The sequence below is a fragment of the Lissotriton helveticus genome, chromosome 12 (genome assembly GCF_964261635.1).
Source record: "Lissotriton helveticus chromosome 12, aLisHel1.1, whole genome shotgun sequence".
Classification (NCBI taxonomy): Eukaryota; Metazoa; Chordata; class Amphibia; order Caudata; family Salamandridae; genus Lissotriton; species Lissotriton helveticus.
The window spans coordinates 50,164,540-50,189,063 of NC_136073.1; the positions used below are offsets into that span (position 1 = coordinate 50,164,540).

At 43.8% G+C, this 24,524-nt stretch overlaps 1 protein-coding gene across 1 annotated transcript in view; it reads left to right on the forward strand.

Moving 5' to 3' along the window:
• Window positions 1-24,262, forward strand: part of LOC144799352 (monocarboxylate transporter 13-like) — a 115,794-nt gene extending 91,532 nt beyond the window's left edge. Inside the window, exons 3-4 of the mRNA XM_078670610.1 lie at window positions 5,302-6,087; window positions 24,051-24,262. Of these exons, the coding sequence (XP_078526736.1) occupies window positions 5,302-6,087; window positions 24,051-24,262 (998 nt within the window). The remainder of the gene's footprint in view (window positions 1-5,301; window positions 6,088-24,050) is intronic.
• Window positions 24,263-24,524: the final 262 nt, after the last annotated feature.

The following is a 24,524-nucleotide window of genomic DNA, read 5'->3' on the forward strand; positions in this document are numbered from 1 at the left end:
TAACTGCCTCGGGAAGAGCCTCCCTAAATGCCACGGAACTACCAGTAAGGTGGCAACTTAACCTAACCCTCACCATTAATCACTTTACCCATCCCACTTTCCCCTTTTCCTTCTGGGCACATTGTATATTGCAAGATGGTTTTTGTCATACATTGCCTTGAAGAGGATGTGATTAAACAACAGCCCTCTTAAAATTGTTGTTTTGTTATTTTCACTTCAAATTGAGTATAAAGGATTGTTTTGTTTTTATAAAAAAAAGTGTACACTGGGACCACTTTCCCTGTAACAAAAAAAAGAAAAGGGTGGCCTGCCATTATAATTATAAATATTTGGGGTGGGGGCATCAGTCAGTCCCACTCCACAAGACCATTTTGGTCCCCAGGGACCCCATCTCCTGGGGCCTGGTTCTGAATAAGGGGAGGGAGTGTGCACCCTCGTAAAGCCTATTGGGAGGCCTAAAGAGAGGGGGGCCGTTGGCCCCCTCCTTGAACCTTTGTAGGCCCCAGGTACCCCATCCCCAGGGCTGAAATTAACTTCAAAGGGAGGTGGTGACACATGATACCCCTCCCTGAGCCTTGAATGGCACTGTGAACACCCAGGGCCGACTCATGTACTCTGTCCCTGGTACCCCACCCCCAGGACAGAGCAGTTTTCTTTCCAGCACTAGCACTAGCAGGGAAACATATGTTTGCTCCCACCTAGTGGGAGCATTTTGAAATCTCCCACAGAGTAGGAAAAAACATGCCTTCTCTTCCTGCAGCAGTACAGGCAGGGAAAGCATGTATGCTCAGAGGAAGCACAAGATTTAAACATGCTCCTGCTTGGTGAGGGCAGAATTCTGTGACCCTGCCTATAAAACCTGCGAGGAGTGAAACAGACATTGCTCCCATCCGGAGAGAGCACACAAACGCAGCTGCTCTCGCAATACGCATGGAGACTGTGGGGGCCCGGGGCTGCACCCACAGCCCCCAACTTGTGGATCGTGGAGGAGGGCACCGTGACACCCACTTTAGGCCCCTGGGGGCTAGGGTCCCCGAGGCCCAAGAAGGCTCTGGGAGGAGTGCCACTTGCACCCTTGCCTTAATTATGGAATTCTGCCCCTGGATGGGGTCCCTGGGTCTTAATAATGTCCCCTCCCCTTAATTATGGTCATTGGTCCAGGGTGTGTGGTCCCGGTCCCTTTTAAGGTTCAGGGAGAGGGCCACGCAATCCCCTAGTCTTAATTAAAATATGGCCTAGGGAATGGAGTCCCCAGGGCCCATTTGGACTTGGGGAGGGGGGGTCAAGTGCCCCCCTTCCCAAACAGTAGTTATTTGGCTCCGGGGATGGGGTCCACTGTGTCTTTTAAAGCTCAGGGACAGGGGCCACTCAAAATCCTCCTTTTAATTAAAATATGGCCAAGGGATGGAGTCCCCAGGGCCTATTTGGGCCTGGGGAGGAGGTTGAGTGCCCCCCTCCCCAAACTGTAAGGTATTTGGCTCTGGGATGGGGTCCTCTGGGTCTCTTAAGGCTCATCGAGTGGGCCACGCAATGCCATGTCCTATGCCATGTCCTATGATTAAACTATGGCCTCGGTGGATGGGGTCCTCAGAGCTTCTTAAGCCTCTCCTGCCCTATAATAAAAAAAAAAACATCAGGATAGGGTCCTCAGGGTCCATTTGGGCTTTGGGTTGACTTCCACCCATCCCATCCTTTAATATAGAATATTTTGGGAAACAACCTTTACAACGCAACTTTTACAACGCATGACACTACAACGAATATCACTACATTGCATGTCATTACAACGCATACCATTACAACGCATAACATTACAATGCATAGTACCCTTACACTATCCAACACTTACCCTACTGTTGCAGCCCCCTGGAGTTAGAATAGTAATTTTTACCCCTACACTATCCAACACTTACCCTACTGTTGCACCCCCCTGGAGTTAGAATAGTAATTTTTACCCCTACACTATCCAATACTTATCATACATGCAATGTAATGGTATGCATTGTAAAGGTAGTATGCTTTGTAATGGAATGCGTTGTAAAGGTAGTTTTTAAAAATGTGTTGTAATGGCATGCGTTGTAATAGAATGTGTTGTAATGGATGTTGCGTTGTAAAAAATGCGTTGTAAATGTATGCATTGTAAAAGTATGCGGTGTAGCGTCATACATCCGATTATTTTATTCCTTAGGATGGGGTCCCCGGGGCCTCTTAAGAATCAGGGGACGGGGACCTCGTGCCCCCTCCCCTATAATTAAAGTATTTCCCTGGGGATGGAGTCCCTGGAGCCCATTTGTGTTGAGGGTGGAGTGGTCAAATGCCCCCTCTCCTAAAGGTAATGTATTTTGCCTCGGGATGGTTTTCTCTGGCCTTCTTAAGGCACAGGGAGGAGGAGGAACACACGTCTCCCTCCACTAATAGTATATTTTTTGACCTGGGGGATGGTGTCCTCGGGCCAATAGTGACTTGGGGAGGGGGCATCGCTACCTCTTCCCCGGTGGGGGTTAGCTGCTTACAGGGTACTGGATGCAGGGTCTGGCCCCAGGCCAGGTCCTGCCACCAACCCATACTGCATACTGCCAAAGGTGATGTCATCAATGATGTAATTTTAGATGTCATCAGTGATATTGTAAATGATTGTATAGAACATGTCATGAGATATGTAATATGTGAGGTCTAAATCCTGCATGGGAGGGGCCCAAGTTATAGTTAGCGCTGCGAACTATAACTGGTGAATTTCTGCATTTTTCTTTTTAGTTCAAAACATTATGTTGGCACCGACATATTCACCTAACTATTGTGCCACTTTAACCTTTGTTTTTTTTTCAGTCATATGCATATATATATATATATATATATATATATATATATATATATATATATCATATGCATATATATATATATATATATATATATATATATATATAATTGCTCCCCTGACAGAAGTCATATATATATATATATATATATATATATATATATATATATATATATATATATATATGCAAAAAAGAAGGAGAGAACTCTGGGTAGTTCTCAAGTTTAGGTGGGAAGCAGCTCCTGTTAGAGCACTCTCAACAGGAGCGACACTCTAGATCTGCTCACCTCAAATGTCTGTTCTTCTTTTTCTATCAAAGTTTTTAAGCATAGGATTAGCACAATGCTATCCACGCCGAGACAGAAAATGACAAAGTCTTTTGCCATTTATACAGCAAAGTCTTTAACCCCTTCGATGCTCATGACGAGCTCAGCTCGTCATGAGTTACGCCTCTCGTACGCTCATGACGAGCTGAGCTCGTCATGAACCGCGTGTTTTTGAAAAAGGCAGCGCACAGCGGGAAAATGCGCCGCACGCATGGGGTTAAGCATAGGACTAGTACAGTGCTGTCCTTGCCGAGCTGTAAATTGACAAAAGCCATTTATCACTCCAGGCACAATATTACAGCTTTGAATTGGTAAAAATACCAACTCAAGCCAACCTGAAATGAGTAAAAGCAACCCCTGACACAGTGTTTCGCTTTAATTAGAGCTCTTCAGAGAGGTATAGCTTTGTCCAGACACAAGGGAGCACCCAGTATTAAGTCAAAACAAAACCCTTTCAGGCATAGAGTGACGCATAAATTATGCAAAAAAGAAGGAGAGAACTCTAGATAGCTCTCAAGTTTAGGTGGGAAGCAGCTCCTGTTAGAGCACTCTCAACACCAGCGACACTCTAGATCTGCTCACCTCAAATGTCTGTTTTTCCATCAAAGTTTTTAATCATAGGATTAGCACAGTGCTATCCATGCCGAGATAGAAAATGACGAATTATTTTGCCATTTATTCAGCAAAGTCTATAAGCATAGGACTAGTACAGTGTTGTCCTTGCCGAGCTGTAAAATGACAAAAGCCATTCATCACTCCAGGCACAATATTACAGCTTTGATTGGTAAAATACCAACTCAAGCCAACCTGAAATGAGTAAAAGCAACCCCTGACACAGTGTTTCACTCTCATTAGAGCTCTTCAGAGAGGTATAGCTTTGTCCAGACACAAGGGAGCACCCAGTATTAAGTCAAAACAAAACCCTTTCAGGCATAGAGTGATGCATAAATTATGCAAAAAAGAAGGAGAGAACTCTGGGTAGTTCTCAAGTTTAGGTGAGAAGCAGCTCCTGTTAGAGCACTCTCAACACCAGTGAAACTCTAGATCTGCTCACCTCAAATGTCTGTTTTTCCATCAAAGTTTTTAAGCATAGGATTAGCACAGTGCTATCCACGCCGAGATAGAAAATGACAAAGTCTTTTGCCATTTATTCAGCAAAGTCTCTAAGCATAGGGCTAGTACAGTGCTGTCCTTGCCGAGCTGTAAAAAGACAAAAGCCATTTATCACTCCAGGCACAATATTACAGCTTTGAATTGGTAAAATACCAACTCAAGCCAACCTGAAAAGAGTAAAAGTAACCCCTGACACAGTGTTTCGCTCTAATTAGAGCTCTTCAGAGCGGTATAGCTTTGTTCAGACACAAGGGAGCACCCAGTATTAAGTCAAAACAAAACCCCTTCAGGCATAGAGTGACGCATAAATTATGCAAAAAAGAAGGCGAGAACTCTGGGTAGTTCTCAAGTTTAGGTGGGAAGCAGCTCCTGTTAGAGCACTCTCAACACCAGCGACTCTCTAGATCTGCTCACCTAAAATGTCTGTTTTTCTATCAAAGTTTTTAAGCATAGAATTAGCACAGTGCTATCCATGGCAAGATAGAAAATGACAAATACTTTCCATGTGTGGTAAAGGCACAAAAACGTACCTATGTGGTAAAGGCATTGCATGGTAAACACATTGCTTGGTATACACATTGCATGGTAAAGACAGCATTATAAAGGCTGTTTCCCAATAATTAGTCGACTGTCATGTATATTTTCTATTTACTTTTGCTCCACACTCTTCCCTCCCTGTCTCATGCTTCTTCAGTTTTCTTGCCATCATCATTCCACTTTATTTGTTTTTTAATGTAATGTATATTTTCCATTGTTTTTGGTGCCAGGGTCTTCAATAAAGTTATTCTTAATTTCTCTGTCCCGGACCTTCTGATTTCTACAGGAATCTATAACTGGGTATCCCTTGGGAGCTTGCGTTTGTTTGTTTGTTTGTGTGTTTGTATGTGAGCTAGTGCGCAACTGTGCATCTATGTGTGAAGGCGATTCCCCAGAGACCTAATTGGACTACTCTAGGGAAGCACAATGAGAGAAGGAACATGGCACAAGTGGTGGATGTGTGTTATAACTGAGGCAGATCATAACAATCTTTGTTTTCTTCCCTCTCAGGCTTCGGTTGGGCTCTGGTATATTCACCAACCATGGGCGCCATCCCAAAGCACTTCCTCCGCCGAAGGGGCTTGGTTCTGGGCTTGGCACTCACTGGAAATGGCTTCTCCACCATCTTCTTCTCACCACTCTTCCAATTTCTCATTGACATTTACAGCTGGCGAGGGGCCCTCCTCATCCTCTCAGCAATACAGTTGAACCTGTGCATCTGTGGGGCTCTACTTAGGCCTGTCTGTGTGAGGCAAGACCACAACCATGGCAACGGAGAAGCAGAAAAGCGCAGCAAATGTGCTTTGTTCTTGCACAAGTTGACTTCTGACCTGAACTTCAGCCTGTACCGGAACCGTGGCTTTGTGATGTTTCAATTGGGCACATTTCTCTTCTCTACTGGTACCTTCATGGTTTACGTCCACCTGGTGTCACACGGGAAAGACCTGGGCCTTAGCAGCTACGAGGCAGCCTTTCTCATGTCGGTGACAAGTCTAGCAGACATGTGCTCTCGCCCCCTATCAGGCTGGTTTGCTGACCTCAAGCTACTTTCATCGCTGCAGCTTTCGGCTTTGTGGGCCTCAATAACTGGTCTCAGTATGCTCCTCTTGCCCCTTGGCAGCACCTTCCAGGGCATCATGGCCCTTGGGCTCTTCTACGGCCTTAACGCTGGTGCCTTTGCACCAATGTTTTATACTACGCTGCCCGATCTGGTGACCACTGCGAGGACGACCAGTGCTGTAGGGCTCTCCATGATGGTCACTGGCTTTGCTGCACTACTGGGTCCCCCATTTTCAGGTAAAATTAATTGGAACAAAGCAAATCATATTGCAAAGGGCAAGTCAGGAATTTAGCAGAAGAGGAGTGACAAATAGCAGTTGTATTAGAAAGACGTCAGAAAGGAAGAAGTGGAAATGATCCACACTCAATAAATGTATAAAAACTATTTGACTTGGATGCGTTTAGGAGATATCAAATTTATTTTGTAGAAGGATGTTTTTTAAATACCACAGTGCTGATGCACTTACTGTGACTACACTAGTCACTGCACACTAACACATTACTCTTGTAAATTTCATACAATGGGCTAGTCAGTATTAGATTAACCACTTCTGAGAGCATATCAAATGGTGATGAGGGCATTTCCTTGCACGTGAGGACTTCACATTCTATTTGACCAGTTAAAAGCAACTTATGTGAGGTAAGTGAAGAGTTCTTTTGAACATGCAAGAAATATCACCAACACCCAACAGCTCTGGTCAGAAAAATCGCCATCTGTTTCTCTAACTGTCCGCATGCAGTAGGATCTCCTACAGTGTCTCCGGCAACATATCATGGAGTAAACCAAAAGGTCAGGGGGAAAGAAGAATTAAAAATAGGGTAAGTAACATTACTTATTTGAGTTTCTCCTCCTCTACGGGGGTAATATATAAAACACTAGATATTGAGAGGATTCGGGTAAATTTGCTAAGTTGGTAGTCCTTACAACAGGTAGGAATTTTGGTTGGCCTCCTCGTCCTAGTTCTAATTACTCAGTGGTCTATTCCGTGCTGTCTTGTTAGAATTAACCATTTGCCCTTGACGAATAAGGATCACAGAGCTTGGATTTGCATATCTTCGCCATATAATCACATAAATACCACCATTTTTTGATCATCTGAAAAATTTATCCTTTTGGCCTGTTTTTGCCCTGGTCTATGTAGACCCAAACTCCGGATGTCTTTTTCCATAGTGCGGTCTTTGCCACACTTTTCCTCACACATTTCTTGGTGCTTCCATACCTTCTGCACTATGTTTTTCCAATTCCCTGTGGAATGGATCCACTATGGATACCTTTTCCCACCATACATTATTATTAAAGGGGCTACTATAATCTTAACTCTCAGAATTTTTCCTTCATACAAACATAATTAATCTCTCTCATCCCAATATTGTTTGAGTTGATGTTTTAAAGCTTTTTTCTTAGGTCAATCATCTACTATATACTGGTTGATTTTGATTTTGATACCTATCATCCTCCGCATAATCCACATCTCACTCATGTTTGGTAAAACTTTTTTGCCTCATATTCAGAGCCACATCATCAATTGTGCTACTCTCCTTTTCTGTATCTGTCACTGGTAAGCCGAATACCCAATTGGTAACCATATTCTTCAGTGCAGGTGAGTATTCCATGTCAAAGTTATAGCCTTCTAGCCCCAACATCCATTTGTAAATTCTAGGGTTTGTCCTTTCTGAATGTTTAGTAGTGAAAGCATGAATGAAGAGCTTGTGGCCAGTACTACAAGTGTACTGTGTTTCCCCTATTTATTTATTTATAGACTTTAATATAGCGCGAACAAGACCCTTAGGTATCAGAGCGCTTTACATAACATGCGGTATGTTAGAGATAGAACTTATATAATATAACGATTCATAATGATATGGGGTAGGTAAGTATATAGCCTTCAGGAGTTAAGCATAAAAATATATACACAGTGACATGAGGTAGATTTAGGATACAACTTGGTGTCAAGATGTACTGGGACTTCCAGTGTGCAAAAGTTCTTAACTGTCTTCATCCTGTGCAATCTGCGTTCTACAGTCCTGTGTCAGGAGTAGAGTCGTACCGCTGGTAACTTTCTATTTACTTACATTGATGTTCTGTATTGGTAATATCTCTGTCACGGTCGTAGGGATGAACTGTCTTACCTATGTAAGGAACTTACTCATCAGGAAGATCTTATCTTCCCTCCTAAATGTTGCTGTGTTTACAATTTTCCTAATGTTTGGAGGGAGTGAGTTCCAGATTATGGGGGCTGCTCCTGAGAAAGCTCTGTCATATGTTTTCCTCTTCCTGAAAATGGGTGGTCTCATCGATAGCTCCTTGGCATTCCTGGCTGGTCTGCTTCCTCCTAATAATTACATTTTCTGTGCAAGGTATCTTGGTGTATCGTAGTGGAGCGCTTTGTGGGTGATACATACCATTTGTAGCTGAATTCTGGCCTCGTATGGTAGCCAGTTTAATGCTTTCAGGTGTAGAGAGATATGGTCGAATTTCCTCGATCCGGTGATGAGTCTTGCAACTGCATTGAAGCATGCTTTTAGTGGTGCTGTGGAGATTTTTGGTGGACCTGCTAAGGTTGTACATCCATATTCAATCCTCGAGATAACTAATGATTGGACTGCCAGTTTGAGATCCGCCATAGAAATGAATGGTTTCACTTTACTAATATAGTTCAAATGAAAATGGGCACTTTTTGCCATTGATTTAATGTGGACTTTCATGCCTAGGTTCTCATTCAACGTGATTCTTAGTGATTTTGCTGAGTCAACTAGGGTAGTAGTGCAATTTAATGCTGTGATCAGTTTGGACCATTCCTTCACTTCTGTATGGTTCTTTGGTGGTGAAATTAGTAGGAATTCTGTTTTTGTGCGTTTAGCTTCAGATGATTGCTCGTTAACCATTGTAATGACATTTTTAAGGCCTCATTAATTAACTTGATGTCTTCCAGAGACACGAACTTGATATATATTTGCGTGTCATCTGCGTACATGTGATAGGATATCTTTGAGTTTCGGAGAACTTTTGTAAAAGGTTCGACATACATGTTGAACAGTGATCGAGACAATGTAGTACCTTGCGGGACACCAAAAAAGTTAGGGCATGATGGTGAAAGTGATTGGTTGACCAGGAATGTTTGCGTTCTATTCTGAAGGTAGGATTCAAACCATTTCAGCAAATTTCCAGACATTCCCATCCTGTCATGGAGCCTGGTCAGTAATGTTTCATGATTTACCATGTCAAATGCAGATGACAGGTCAAGGAGGATTAGTAGGCATGTGCGATTGTGATCTAGGGTCTGAAGTGCGCCATCGACAAAATGTAGGATCGCTGTTTCCGTGCTGTGTCCTGTTCTGAATCCCGACTGGCAGTCGTCCAGTAGCGTGAAATTGGCGATGTGCTGGCTCAGTTGATTTTGCACGCATTTCTCAATTAGTTTGGCAAGTAATGGACTGTTGGTCACTGGGCAAAAATTATTAGGATCTGCCGGGTCCGCTGTAGGTTTTTTGATGATGGGGACGACTTGACCTGTTTTTAGGCATTCTGGAAGGATCCCTTGGGATAGAGAGGCATTTATTATTTTCGTCCATATTGGAATCACAATATGGCTGATTTCTTTCAGGCATTTTGAAGGGAGTGGGTCATTGTAGTGGTTGTTAGGTTTGATATCGGAGAGCGTTTTGGCGATGGTATTCTGGTCATATAGTTTGAAGGTATCCCACTGTGCCTTGTTTTTTGCCTTATTATAGACAATTTTCGAAGTGGTATTGATCGTTGAGGTTGGTTGGTTGGGAAGGTTATCAGCTGCTCTCCTGAGCTCTCTTTCAAGCGTGTTGGCCTTATCGGTGAAGAATGTTGAGAATTCTTCACAACTTAGTTGCGTTTTAGTAGTCTCTTGGGCGGATTTGGCCAGCTTATTGAATTGTTGCTTTAAGATTTCGAATAGTTTCCGTGGTCTGTTTTTGGCGTTATCCAATTCCGATCTAATAAATTCCTTTTTGGAATTGAGGATCTTTTTGTTGTATTCGTTTCTGATTTTTCTTAGGGATGTCAGTTCGGGGGATGATGAGTGTTGTCTCAATTTTCTTTATGCCAGTCACAGTTTCCGTCTGTCTTCATTTAGTGTCCCATTAAACCATGGATTTTTAACCTTCTCTGTGACTCTTTTCAGTTTTAGTGGCATGGTGGTGTGGACTATATTCATTACTGATGTAGTGTAGTGATTTGTTAGGTCATTCACATTCTGCAGGTTGTTAGGTGGATTTAGGTCCTTCTCACAGCTTTCTACTCATAGTTTAATATTCGAGTCTTTAGTGTCCCGAGTCAATTTTTTGAGTTTGATAGGTTGCATGGTCTTGTTCTTTTTCAAAGTGGGTATCAGGAAGATTATGGCATGGTGATCCGACCAGTTGCACTGAACAATTGACAGGATTGAAGTATCATTGTTTCTCGATATTATCCAGTCTAACGTAGCTCCTTTCGAGTGTGTTGGCTGTGTGCATGCTTGGGTGAGGTTTAGCTTCACTAAAAAGTCTTTGAGAGCGTTGACCTGTTTGTCATTGCCGTCGTCCCAGTGTAAATTAAAATCACCTAGGAATATGTTATTAGCGTCAGTGTTAGAGTTAGCCGTTATGATCTCCAATAACTGGTCTATGAAAGTAGCATTATTTCCTGGTGGGTGGTAAAGCGCATGCAGGTCTGCCGATCTTATATTGAGACCGAGATATTCACAGGATTCGAGTGGGTCAGATTATATTTGGCTGACCTCTATATCCGATCGGTGAATGCAGGCTATACCACCTCCTGTCTTTTTTAGTCTATCTAGTCTCACAATGTTATACTGAGGGGTACTAGGAGATCCATGAATGGAGACGAGGATTCCGAAAGCCATGTTTCTGTAAGGATTGTCATGTCAATTTCCTTGCTAATAATGAGGTCAGCTATGTCTGATGCATGTTTTGCTGCGGACCGACAGTTGAGCAGTAGTCATATCAGAGGTTTCCCTGAGCTACTTGGGTTCAGTTTTTGTGAGTCGGTGATTAGCAGGACATGTTGTAAGTTGTTAAGGTTGGGTTTCCTTTCATTCTGTATGGAGGTTCTATTAGAGTCGATCAGGACTGTTTTAATTTCCTCCCCTCTACTGCGGTCCGTAGGCTCATACGCCCAGAGTAAGGATAGGGTTTCCTCTTCCGATAAGTAATTACGATTCCTCTCTGGTCGATTATGCCTATTTGATAATGGCATGGCCGTCTCATTGCTCTTTCTTTGAGAGTTGTGTACTAGTTCTTGGCTGTGCTCAACTAGAGTGAGTGTTTACCATGATTTCGAGTAACTTTTCCATCGCTTGCAGAGTGCTTATTATGTCTTGTGCCATGTTGCCTATTTGTGTTTGAAGCTCTTTGATTTCTCTCTGAGTCTGGGGTGGCATATTAGGAGTGCTCACTTGCTTATTTTGGGGTTCGCGTTTTGCTTTTCCGTGTTTTAGATCGGTTCTCCTTGCTGAGATCCTTTTTTTTGTCATTTATTCGGTTGTCTGCTCCACCTCTATGTGCGATGTGGGTTGCGTTATCTATGCTTTGTGATCTTAGTACCACGTTTGGGGGGTATGCATTTCGTATGGTTCTAGATGTCACTTGTACTGTAGTAGCGTGTGGTATGGAAGGGTTGATATCTTCCAAATCAGTTATTTCCAGGTTCTCATTGAGTGGCCTACTTGTAAGAGATGTACCTTCATTGGGGGGAGAGGCGGCGATTCTTCTCTCTGGCACTGCTCTTGGTCATTATTCGCATATCGTGTAGACATCTCCGTTCTTTCTGTATCATTCCCAACCAATGTCCTTCCTGTTCCAATTGTGTCTCCTAGTTGCGTAGATTGTTCCCAAGGGTCTCTAGTTCGTATGAAGTCTGTGGTGGTAGTGTTGTTGGTGTCTAGAGTGTCTTCTTGTGGGGTCCGGTGTTGTTGAGATCTTGAGTTCTCTACAGATTCTTTTAAGGTTGAGAACATGTTGTCGAATTTATCTAATTCGTTGTTGGCTGCTTGTATAAGCACTATTCAATTTTTGTAAATAGTTATGCATAGGTCCGCTCTGCATCTAGGTGACGATGTGATCACAAGTTTTGTGCCATGTGGGATATTGTTTATAGTTTTCATGTTGAGCATTTTTGTGATCGCATTGCACCATTTAGCCGTTCTTCTGGTGAAGAATATCAGGTCATTCACTATAATGCCTTTGTCTGTGCTAAAGGAGGGGTCAGAGATCAGTGTGTCCGGATGTTTCCTCATTAGATTGTGCTTGAATTTTTTGGCTGCATTTTTGGATAATTTGGTTGGATATTTTATGACATAAGCGTTCATGCCTACTGGCTCTAAGTAGCTGTCGTCCATATTTGCTGCTTGGCGTAATGTATTGTATGAGTTGCCCTCTCTTACATGTCACTCTCTGTCTCCGGTTGTTAGCAAGATTAATGTAATCCTTGTAGTGTCTCTTCTCTACTTAATTGCTAATATTTACCATTTGTTACTTCGTCTTCTCTGCTTAGTTGCCAATTGTCCAGTTTGATGCTTGATGTGCTCTCTTGCTCCCCTGTCTGCCTGTGGTTTCTGTTATTGAGTTTGTTCTCTTCTTATTCCTAGTGTGAGGGATGTTTGTGAATTCTCCCTGTCTTGAATGGATTTGGTTAAGTCTGTAAACTTCGGCTTAGGATGTATAACCAGCTTAAAATTCAGGGTTATTTCCCATTTCTTTCCTAGTTAAAAGTAATTTCAAGATGGCCGCCTTCGTAGTTGCCAAGCTCATCTGAAACCTGGATGTCCTTATCTCTTTCTATTAATCATCATCTTTCACTTGTCCTTTCTTGTTCCTGCCCTTTTGGAGTGGTGTGGCTCACTGGTTAGAGGCGGCAGACCCGTAAGCAGAGGACGGCCCGGGACCAGGGTTCGATTCCCGACGCGGCAGGGTCGTGGACCAGGGTCAGCGGGCTCGATAATTCTCGCCTCGGTGCCTACTCTAGTCAGGGACCACACTCGGCAACTCTGGGCATTAGCTTGCCTCATCTTCACAACGGCCCCCCAGACCGCCGGGGATGCTTGGTCGCACCTTAGAGATACCCATTAGGGACCATCTCTCAGGTTGAGCCAGGACGGGTTCCCCAGCGGTCGAAGCGCGGAGATACTCCTCCGGGAGTTGATTCTAGCGCTATATAAACCCACAATTAATTAATTAATTAATAATGCCTTAATAAGGAGCCATCCTCCACTCAGGATGGCCGGGGCCCAAGCCAGCAAAAGTTGACAGTGAGGAGGAGAGTGAAGTGTCTGCTCAGTGCCTGCCTTTGACCTACTGCTGTTTTAGATCTGGACATCAGCGGCGGCCGCCATTTTAAGGTCAGGCAGGCCGGGCCCTGACTCCCCAGTCTTCTTCTTTGCTCGGATCGATATTGCTTTAACCCTAAGCGCTCCTGGAATAATCCCTCCCAGCAGCAGGGGGCTGAGGTGGGCCCGCGCGGGAGTGTAGCGGGTGCTACGCGTCTGCCTATCGTGAAATAACAATCCGAGGCTACTCTGTGTCGCCGTCCCGTCTGAGCAGCAGTGATCCCTGGTAGTTCAACGGTATGCAGCGGTCCGGTGATAAGCCGTTTAGTCTCCGTTTTTCAGGCTCCACTCACCCGCGCTCCATACCTCACCTGATGTAAGGATAGGCGCAGTCTGTGGGGGTCGGAGTAGGGCTCACGCCAACGCAGGGTCCGGTCCCACGTCGTTTCGCCTCTATTTCACGGGCTCCGGGCCTCCGCTCACCACCCCTCCTCAGATGCTCTCAGTCTATGGAGGCAATAAGGCGCAGACCATTGGGGCCCTGATATCGATATCCTGTGGGCGATGCGGGCAGAGGATCCTGAGCCTCACCTCTGTCCCGTATCCTCAGCTTCGATGCGAGGACACGAAAGAAAGAACTGAAACAATTTACTGCCCAGTAACCAGCTAGGGTCTATCTTCCCACTACAAAACAATTCTGCGCAGTGTCTTTTAGAGATCTAGAGCCAGAACCCTCAATCAACTCTTCATTATTCACCATTTGAGATAAATAAAAATGGACATTCTTTTTAACTATAGTTCCCAAAGGGTCTACAATACAGCAACCTGTTTTATGAATTTGGAACTGTATTATGCAAGATCTAGGAATTATTTGAGCTGCTCCATATCACTAGGAACCAGTGCCATCTTTACTACCATGATTAAATCATGTGTGTGTTTTATTCCCTGAAGGATGTGAACAAGATAACGTATCCCAAACCCAATCAAATTTGACATGTTTCTTTCTTTACTGTGAGCTCCTGCATTCCCTAAACTCTTCAAACATTCCTAAAGTTCTTATTAGGTTCCTCCTCCCCCTCAACATGAACTAGAACATTGATATAAAAACATACACTATGAGAAGGTCTTTCAAAATATGCTGTATAATACTTTGGAATGTAGCAGCTGCCGATGTGAACCTGGAAGGCATTCAACAAAACCTATATGCCCCCTGAGATGTAACAAAGAAAGTGGAGAGGGAGCTGATTTTTGCTAAATAGGTATTATTGTAGCAGTACAGAAGACATTGCTTAACTAGGATTTTCCTAGAATCTAGAAAATTGGACTCTCACCATGTAATTAGAAACCGGTAAGTGTGCAAACCCCTCACAGCAGGCATGTGGATCAGTGTTGCGCACAGGATTTGTGATGCTCCTCACTTTCTGAGGAGAAATGATGCTGCAGCAGAATGAATTCTTGACCAACAAAAACAATCATTAGTTCCTATAGATCATGAATTTAAAGCATCTGAAAAACACTCAAAAGATATTTAAAAAGTTAGGCAGGCAAAATAAGAGGTAAAATTAGTGTGACACTGGCCTCCTGAAGAACAGACCCCCTGGAGGGAAACTATGAATAACATTAGGATTTGGGTGGTAATAAAAAATGAATTGGTTTGTGGAGGAACTTCTAATCCCCTCCATTGGAGAATTCTCCTCTAGTGAAGAATCCACAAGTGCAGTTACCATGACCATAAGGAGGTAATTCTACCGACCCATTCAGGTTTAGCATTTAATCAACAATTAGAAGGATTTTTGGCTACCATCCATATCCTAATCAGGCCCTGAATGTATGTAATGAACATGCCCAAAAATGGCACAATCTCATTTCAAGAAAAATATAACATCAACCAAATGTAATCCCCAAACCTGTTGCACAGGGGGAGGTGTGAGGTCTCCATCCCACAGAGCCAAATCCCAAGAGGTTTTCTTAATGATACCTCCTGGTCTCCCAAGTGACCTTGGGTATGAACCGTCTATGCCACCATCCGCAGGCCTGTCTAGGGATCCAATGTACACCATCAGGTCCACCATGACCTCACCCTCTCAGAGGTAGCAATGATGAAGTAAATATTTGGAAACTACAATTAAGGCCCCTAAAGAATTGTAGGATTATGTGAAAGCACTAGTCCTCACTCACTGTCACCTGATTGTGAGGACACCCGTGGGTCTTGTGTTTTCACTCTTCTTTAGACATTTCAGTTCATGAGTTTGTATTTTGTTGGTTGGAGGAAGGCACTGTTGTAGCCAGATGCTGCCACAATATCACAGAGGCCCATTATGAAGATAGGAGAGGGGTCGAAAGGACAACTGGAAGAAAGCAAATTGGAAGGAGGTGGGAGGGCACTAGAACGCGATAGAAGGGCATTAAATGGTACTAGAAAGAACTTGGAAAATGAGTAGAGGGCAGCAGAGTTAGCAAGACACTACAATTGGTATAGAGATGGAAACAGAAGTTAATGAGGGCACTACTATATCTTTATAGCCTGCCACAGAGGGTTATACTGTCCATTAAAAGCCATGAAACAGCGTTATAGCCCAGAGCTGAAGGAGAGGGCCTTTAAAAAGGGAGCAGGCTTTCAATGGCCGGTAAAGCCCAGCTACGGTGGACATTAAAGCTATTAGAACATTCCACCCCTTGAGAACAGAATGTTCTAATTAAACAACACAAAGGTCTCTCGGAGCTGTAAGGTTGACTCGTACTGAAACAACAGAAAGGTTTTTAAACAGTTGAAGTTGGGTGCACTGCCAGTTTATACGCATATGCTCATTACAAATGTCTACGGTGCTTCACGGCGAGTGGACAAACCTAAACCACTCTTTGGAGTAGAACAAACTACTGCTGATTGCTTTGTGGATTGCCGAAGCACTCACATGTGAGTAATCAATGTCCAGTTACAATTAACAAAAATTACAAACACCAATATGACAGAAGTGACAAGATATCCAGAAGATGAGTAAATCTTGGAGTCTTTAATGGAGATTACAGCCAGCCGACACGTGTTTCATCGCCTTCGCGATTCATCAGGGCTAGAAGGCCGTATCGATGTCAGAAGGTCGCTCAGCTGGTGATAATTCCGACCCAGCCGGGCCCGTGACTAATACTGCTGGCGGTGGTTCGTTCAGCAGCGATCAATATTTCTGTATATGTGTGAAGATTAATGTACAAACTAATGTGCTCGGAGGTGACCCGATATCGCTGTTCCGGTTTGCGGTTGTCGATATCAAATGATATTACTATTTCCTTTTACTTCACGGATACCTGTTGCGGTTCCAAAATTGTGGTGTGTTTCATGCCGTGTTTGGCGTCCTCTGCGGGTGTGGCGGGTTCACCTCCTTCGCGCTCAGTTCCTGTCCAAACAGGAACTGAGCGCGAAGGAGGTGAACCCGCCACACCCGCAGAGGACGCCAGATGTCAGAAGGTCGCTCAGCTGGTGATAATTCCGACCCAGCCGGGCCCGTGACTAATACTGCTGGCGGTGGTTCGTTCAGCAGCGATCAATATTTCTGTATATGTGTGAAGATTAATGTACAAACTAATGTGCTCGGAGGTGACCCGATATCGCTGTTCCGGTTTGCGGTTGTCGATATCAAATGATATTACTATTTCCTTTTACTTCACGGATACCTGTTGCGGTTCCAAAATTGTGGTGTGTTTCATGCCGTGTTTGGCGTCCTCTGCGGGTGTGGCGGGTTCACCTCCTTCGCGCTCAGTTCCTGTTTGGACAGGAACTGAGCGCGAAGGAGGTGAACCCGCCACACCCGCAGAGGACGCCAAACACGGCATGAAACACACCACAATTTTGGAACCGCAACAGGTATCCGTGAAGTAAAAGGAAATAGTAATATCATTTGATATCGACAACCGCAAACCGGAACAGCGATATCGGGTCACCTCCGAGCACATTAGTTTGTACATTAATCTTCACACATATACAGAAATATTGATCGCTGCTGAACGAACCACCGCCAGCAGTATTAGTCACGGGCCCGGCTGGGTCGGAATTATCACCAGCTGAGCGACCTTCTGACATCGATACGGCCTTCTAGCCCTGATGAATCGCGAAGGCGATGAAACACGTGTCGGCTGGCTGTAATCTCCATTAAAGACTCCAAGATTTACTCATCTTCTGGATATCTTGTCACTTCTGTCATATTGGTGTTTGTAATTTTTGTTAATTGTAACTGGACATTGATTACTCACATGTGAGTGCTTCGGCAATCCACAAAGGTTGACTCGTACACATGGAGGTGATCGAAGGTTTATTGGAGAGCCAGAAAATGGTAACCAACACCTCTGGTATCTCCTTCCAACTGTCACCACCCGCTCTCACACAATCTAACATTACAGAACTTGTGGCATCAGGTTACCAAGAGACAGGTAACCTAGATACCACATCTCCCCTTCTTAATCATAACAACTCCACACTAACAATACATGAATAGATAATAAATAAAGGAGAAATAAGCTACACATAAATACTGGTGCTGCTTTATGTCCCATGTCCCTTCTTAATAAAGAAATCTTTAAGTGCACCTTACATAGTACATGATTCATACTTAGAACATGATTCCATACCTAACTGCTGCATACTGATATGCATTTGTATTACACTATCCCACACATACATATCACTAGGCAATCTTAGACCTATGGAAGTGCACTATTCTATTACAAAATTATTGAACTTCCTAGGTAACAATACTGTTCTTTCAACACGTGTAGTCGTTCTTCCACCACTTGAGTCACTAGCTTCAGCAATATGAGCATTCTCGATCTCTTCATTCGCTACTCCTGTAGATGCGAACTCGACTTTATGAGGTTCATCATCAGCAATATCCCACACTTTGGAATGTTGATTGCTTTCTTTGGTAGCCTGCCAATTAATAACTTTATTGCACATGAACATCCTGCAATAATGCCAAACCTTCTTGTTGCTCAGCAAGGCAGACTTGGTAAAAAACATTTACAACTTACAGTGGCTCTGAAAATTTGCTACAACCTTTATTTGTTCTACAGGCCAATTTCAATTTTAACCATTCTCCTGATCCCAAATACACATCTCTTACTTCATGTCTCCTGTTGTACTACGCTTTGTACAACTTTTGCATATTTAATAAGTTGCTTTTCACTACAGAAGGACATCATTTGCTTCAAAGTTTCATGCTTTTTAAAGCCATGTTGTTTTTCATAAATGGCTCCTTTCCTCCCAGAATTCTAAAAGGACTATAGCCCGTTGATGGGGGTTGCGATTCTGTAGACCCAAATAGTACTCCTTATTTCCTTCGCCTAATCCTGCCAGCAGTGATGACTGCCTGTACACTTCCCATTATCACCCTATTGAAACATTCTACAGCGCCATTCCCAGCAGGTTGATAAACAATCGTTTTCTTCCTCGTAATTCTATTCCTAGTTAAGAATTCTTCATGCTTCTCTGAAGAGAACTGTGGTCCATTGTCACTTAAAATGTTATGTTATGTTGTCTTGTAAAGCGCATGGCTACCCCAGCAATGGGGCATCCCAGTGTTGTAGACCACTGGGGAACCCGTCCTGGCTTTCCCTGTGAGATGATCGCTGCTGGGTATCTCCAAGGTGAAACCAGGCATCCCCTGTGTATGTGGGGGGCCGTTGTGGAGATGAGGCAAGCTAATGCCCAGAGTTGCCGAGTGTGATCCCTGGTAAGAGTAGGCACCGAAGTGAGAATTATCGAGTCCGCTGACCTCGGTCCACAACCCTGCCGCGTCAGGAATTGAACCCTGGTCTCGGGCCATCCTCTGCTTCCGGGTCTGCCGCCTCTAACCAGTGAGCCACACCACTCCATGGATTTAGGAATGCCCTCTCTCAAAAATATCTTTTCCATTTAGAAAATTCTAGCACTAGTATAGGTCACTTCAGTTACTTCAATCTCTGGCAATTTGGAATAGCAGTTGATGACCGCAATTACTTGTCTGGATACCCCCAGTCATCCAAAATGGGTCCTAAAATGTATATGCTTAAATCCAACTCAATGAATGTGATTACTTGTACCTGCAGTCTCAGACACAATGGGATGATGACCACCACAAAAGTAAAAACTCAGATCAGTAAACACCAGAGCAATGTGAGATGCAAGAGGAACACCACAAAACTGACCGGCCATTTCTTGGCCCAAGGACACACACCCAAAAACATGACCTGGGTCATCATTTAACAAATAGAGAAGACCATAGACAATCTAAAATAACGTCTTTTTGAGAAAGAACAAGGATGAATTTACCGAATGTCAACCCAAAAAACTAGATTAAATGACAATATTTCATAGAACTCTGTTTTGTAGTTACGTGTCCCTGATAATCTCTAATAACATATGGGATGCAAACTGCAGATCAGGGTTTTTGACTTCATTTTACAGTAATAACCAGCAAGAAGTGCCTCCCTCCTGGTGACTACTAAGTCACATAAATCCAATCAGAGTATTATAGTACCTTCCAATAAGATGCAATTACTCAGTTGCACTTACGGTCGCCACTGGAGAGCAAGATGTATTGCTATTGATCCCCCCTTCACTCTGAGAGAACCATCCACTTTGCATATATTGAGCAAGAATACAGAGATAATCAAATATGACATAGCAAAGCAATGGTAGGCAGATGTGGACTGGCATTCGTCCCCCATTTCCATGGTTCTGAGTGGGACGCACTAGCCATTGGAAGACAGGCTCGATCAACGGACTAGCGCTGGGATCCAACAAAATCAATTGGAGAAGATGGCATGCGCAGTCCGTGTTTCCATAGCTACCAGTTGGACGCGCAGCTTGCCATGACTTGCGATATTGCTCCACGTTGAAACTGCAATTGCAGATGCACCCTGTGGGCGGTACCTAAAAGCACAAGGACTCATTTGACAGCGTCAGTAAATACTAATTAGTGGGTAGTGAGCAAAGGTGAACCGCATGGACCTAGCAAACCTGCTAACGAGCGTCCTCTTTGACACCTAGCCTGGAAGCGTGTAGAATCTGACATAGGAGAACTTAATGTCAGAATCCTCAGAGCCACACAAGATGCGGGCTCATAAGGAGGATCGGTAGGTGCACTGGAGGGTGAGACATCTTGATGAAGTAAGTGAGGAGTATATGGGGTAGCCTCATTTAAGATAATAACAATAATTAAATTATCTTTGAAAACCAAATATTACATAGCACATTTTTCATGGCTTAGTGAGTGTGACTACAAGGTCTACCCCCTCAGAGCATCTTATGTAGTGATCGACTACCATATTATGAGTTGGTTTGTGTTTATCCACGTTGCATGCGAATGAATTCCCACACATGCATGTTCCAGTGCGGACTGCATTTGGCTTAACATATTTTCAGTGTGTTCCCACAAGAGTGAGAGGCACCTTTAAATGCCTTTGTCTATTGTTGTACCTGACTTGTGTGCATCGTCATCTGAATATTGGCTAATACTCTATTTGAAGACACAGAATGTGTGAAAATGTGACCCTACAAATGACAGTGGGGGTGTAAATCAATTATAAGATATACACCGACATGATGAAAAGTTTGTGCATGGTTCTTTCATGGGTGGTCATTCAAAAGATGCATGCAGACTCAAGGTATGACTACCTACATAACATATATGTTTTTTCATGATCTTTGCAGGAACTGTTGCAAGAGGTGACTTTTTCTCCTTGTTGAAGGGTTTTCTAAGTACAAACCTTCAATTGCATGCCTTATCGTGCGTGCGTGCGTGCGTTGATTTTTTCTGGTCCTGACAAAAGCCATATTGACCCCCAGAGGCACTCAGTTAGATGGCTGAAACATGTTGATCACATTGAGGATAGTTGAGATCAATAGAAGTCTCATAAAGATCCATGACTGTTTTTAAAATTTGACCAGGACCTCCATTATGAAAATCACTACACATGGTAGGAGTTCTTGAGCCAATTTTAAATCACACATCACCACATATACTGTCACACTCACAAAAAGCCAGCTCCGCTGTCATCAGGTGCTGCTGCACACCCTTAAAGCATTCACCAACCAGGGTGGGAATCCGATGATGAAGCATGTCACTGACTAGGATGGTGAGTGCGGGTTCTTTAAAAACACAACGGGGGTTCCAGGGCACACTTGCCACTAAGATTCTGAGAATCTAATCTTCTAACCTTTTGTCCAGTAGGTAGATAACTCATTTTTGTTTGTTGTATTTACTGATCGTCTGGGAAGGTGGACAAGTTCCCCTTTTTCCTTCTCCCCCTCTCTGATGTTTAGCTATATGCTTAAGTGTTCCCAAGGATTCTTTGGATGTTCTCTATTTCCCTGCGGTTGCCTAAAATACCAACTGTGCCTTGTCCGAGCTAGCACAAACTTGACAGATCCTCCCACATCTCTCCGTGTCCACATTAATGTCTGGCCACCAATAAGACAACTCCACTCTTCTTTTGAGTTTCACAATCTCAAGAGGTCCTTCATGATTTAACTCTAGCATCCTTTGTCTCAACCCTTTAGAAGGTATCAGCCTATCACATCTGAGAATATAACCCTCATCACTAAGGAACAATTCATCTTTAATTTACCACAACTTCTTACATTCTTCATGCAACTTGCTCATGTCCATCCACCAACAGTGATACATTGTTTTACTATCCCTAAGTTTCATCCCCTTCATAACCAGCTTTCAAACCCTCAATCAGTATTGCCGCTATACCTTTCTCAACCAGGCCACCCTATAATTATCCCACTCATTACTGATATGATCACACAATAGTAAAGGAGAACCGCTTAAACAGTCCAATATCCTGTTCTTTTCCCAGGTAAATATTAACATTGTATGTGAAATCTAACAATCTCAAAGTCATCCTCATTATACATTGTGTGCCCTCATTATTCCATTAGATATGAGTACTTTCACCAATGGCTTATGGTTGGTACGGAGTTTAAACCTGTGTTAGAAATGGGGGTCTCTAGTTGACAATGGTTTGCACATTTGTCCAAATAGGGACCCTTGCTTCTAGTCAGGGTAAGGGAGTTACATCCTTAGACAACCCCTGCTCACCCCCTTGGTAGCTTGGCACGAGCAGACAGGCTTATCTCAGAGGCAGTGTGTAAAGCATTTGTGAAAACCTACAGTAACACAGTGAAAACACTACAAATGGACAACACACCAGTTTAGAAAAATATGCAAACTTTATCTAAACCAAACTAGAATAAAACAACAAAAATCCAACATACAGTTATTAAGATATGACTTTTAAAAGGTAAAAACAGTTTTGTCCATAGCAAAATATAGATGTGACACTTTCAACACAAAGTTCCTTGGATGATTCAAAATCATGAGCAAAAACAGCCGCAGGGAAGGTGATGCGTCACTTCCTTGCTCCAGGGGAGGTGATGCGTTGGTTCCTTACTGCCACGCAGGGGAGGTGATGCATCGGTTTCTTACTGGAGAGGGGGTGATGCATCTGTTTCTTACTGTGCCGGCTGGTGATGCGCTGGTTTCTTACTGTGGCCCTGGTGTTGTTGTAGACTTGGCACCCCAGTGCGATGTGTCGGGAGTCAGGGAGTCAGGAAAGTGTTGATTCTTGCAGCCGCACACAGGGCCTGCGTCGGAGTCGGACTTTGGCAAGCAGTGCACGAGATTCGGTGTGCAGTGGTTTCTCCAGTCACAGGTAGGTGCTGCGTTGGTTTCTTCAGCGGCACGGCGGTGATGCTTGGAAATTCTTCACGCACAGCGATGTTGTGTCGAACACAGGTGCGGATGCATCACACTTCCTCAGTTGCTTCAAGTTTTTTCAGCTCCCAGCAGCAAGAAAACCTCCAGAGGCCCAACTAAGGAACAGGCACCTCTTGGCAGGTCAGAACTCCCAGCAAGGGAGTTCAGGGGAGCTGGTGGGGAAGTCTTTGTATCCCTGAGAATTCCGAATAGAAGGCAACCTCTACTTCAAGCCCTTGGTAATCTTCTTCAAGCAGAATACTCAGCACAAAGCAAAGTCTTTGTCCTCTACTTGCAGGAAACAGCCATTGCAGGCCAACCCCACACAGCATGCAGCAACGGGGCAGTACCTCTCCTTTGGTTTCTCCAGCTCTTCTCCTTAGCAGAGGTTCCTCTTGAGTCCAGAAGTTATCTAAACTTCTGGGGTCTGGGTCCCAATATTTATACTGCATTTCACTTTGTTCTCTTGTAGCTGAGCAGAATGTACCCACCCTCCTCCTGAAGCCCCAGTGACAATGTGCAGGAGGAGGGAAGAAAGAAGGCTGCCTGTGTCCTCCTGTGTATTAGGACATTGAAATGTTGAGTGCAGTGGCCTATTCCTGTTCATATAGGCTGCTGCTGCTCCATTGTCTTCAATAGAGCTCTCAACATTCCAATGTTCTCATAGGAGGTGGGAAAGAGATGGAAGGACTCTAGAACTGACTGGAAGGAGGTTTTTAAATAGCACTAGAAAGAGATGGACAGAAAAATGGAGAGTAATGGAATTGGGAGGGAGATGGATTCAAAACTGTACGGCACTATCAGGAGATGGGAGTGCCCAAGATTAGGGAAGAAGGAAGGACAGTTGATTTGGGATCGAGAAGAGAAGTCACTAAAAGTAATTGGAAAGAAGCTGGGGCATTGGAAGGAGATTGGATGTGGATTCAAAAGAGCTGTGAAACAGACAGAAAGGAAGCATGGATGTTGATGCGAAGGTAGTATAGGGGAATTATGATAAATGTACAGATAGGCAGGGAGGCTTTATGGCGCTGGAGCAAGTTGAGAAGGGGCTGGGAAGAGTTGCTAAGCCAATGGGACAGGATTTGCGATGTAATTTGGCTTGCTAGCATGTTGTGTCCTACATTCAGATGTCACAATGTCATGATCATCACTATTTTTCCTTATCTGTTTACAGGATTCCTCAGGGACCTCACTGGGGGCTTCAGGGTCTCATTCATTGTCTTTGCGGGATTCACGCTAGCTGGGAGTGGAATTATGATGTGCAGCCCCTCGTTCTTCACAAGAACCCCATTGCCTTGCCAAATGAAGAAGAACAGTGAATTGCCACATACTGAAGAGGAGCCTCCGGCGCCCAGCACTATGATGAGACTTTCATCCATGGACTAATCTCTGGACAGCTCAAAGAACAACGGACTGTATACTGTGTCCAGTTAGTGATCATCATCTTTGAAAAGCACAAAATGGCCTCGGTGTGCAATATCAGGAAATTGTCTCTCTTTTCCACTTTGGACAAGAGTGGTTTAGAGGGGGTGAGAGTACCAGGGATTGTTTATCCATCTTTTCTATTTTCAGGTGTGCTAAAATGTAAGAAGCAAACACACTTGCTCCTGATATAAAATGCATGATGACTAACATATAGAGCTCAAGA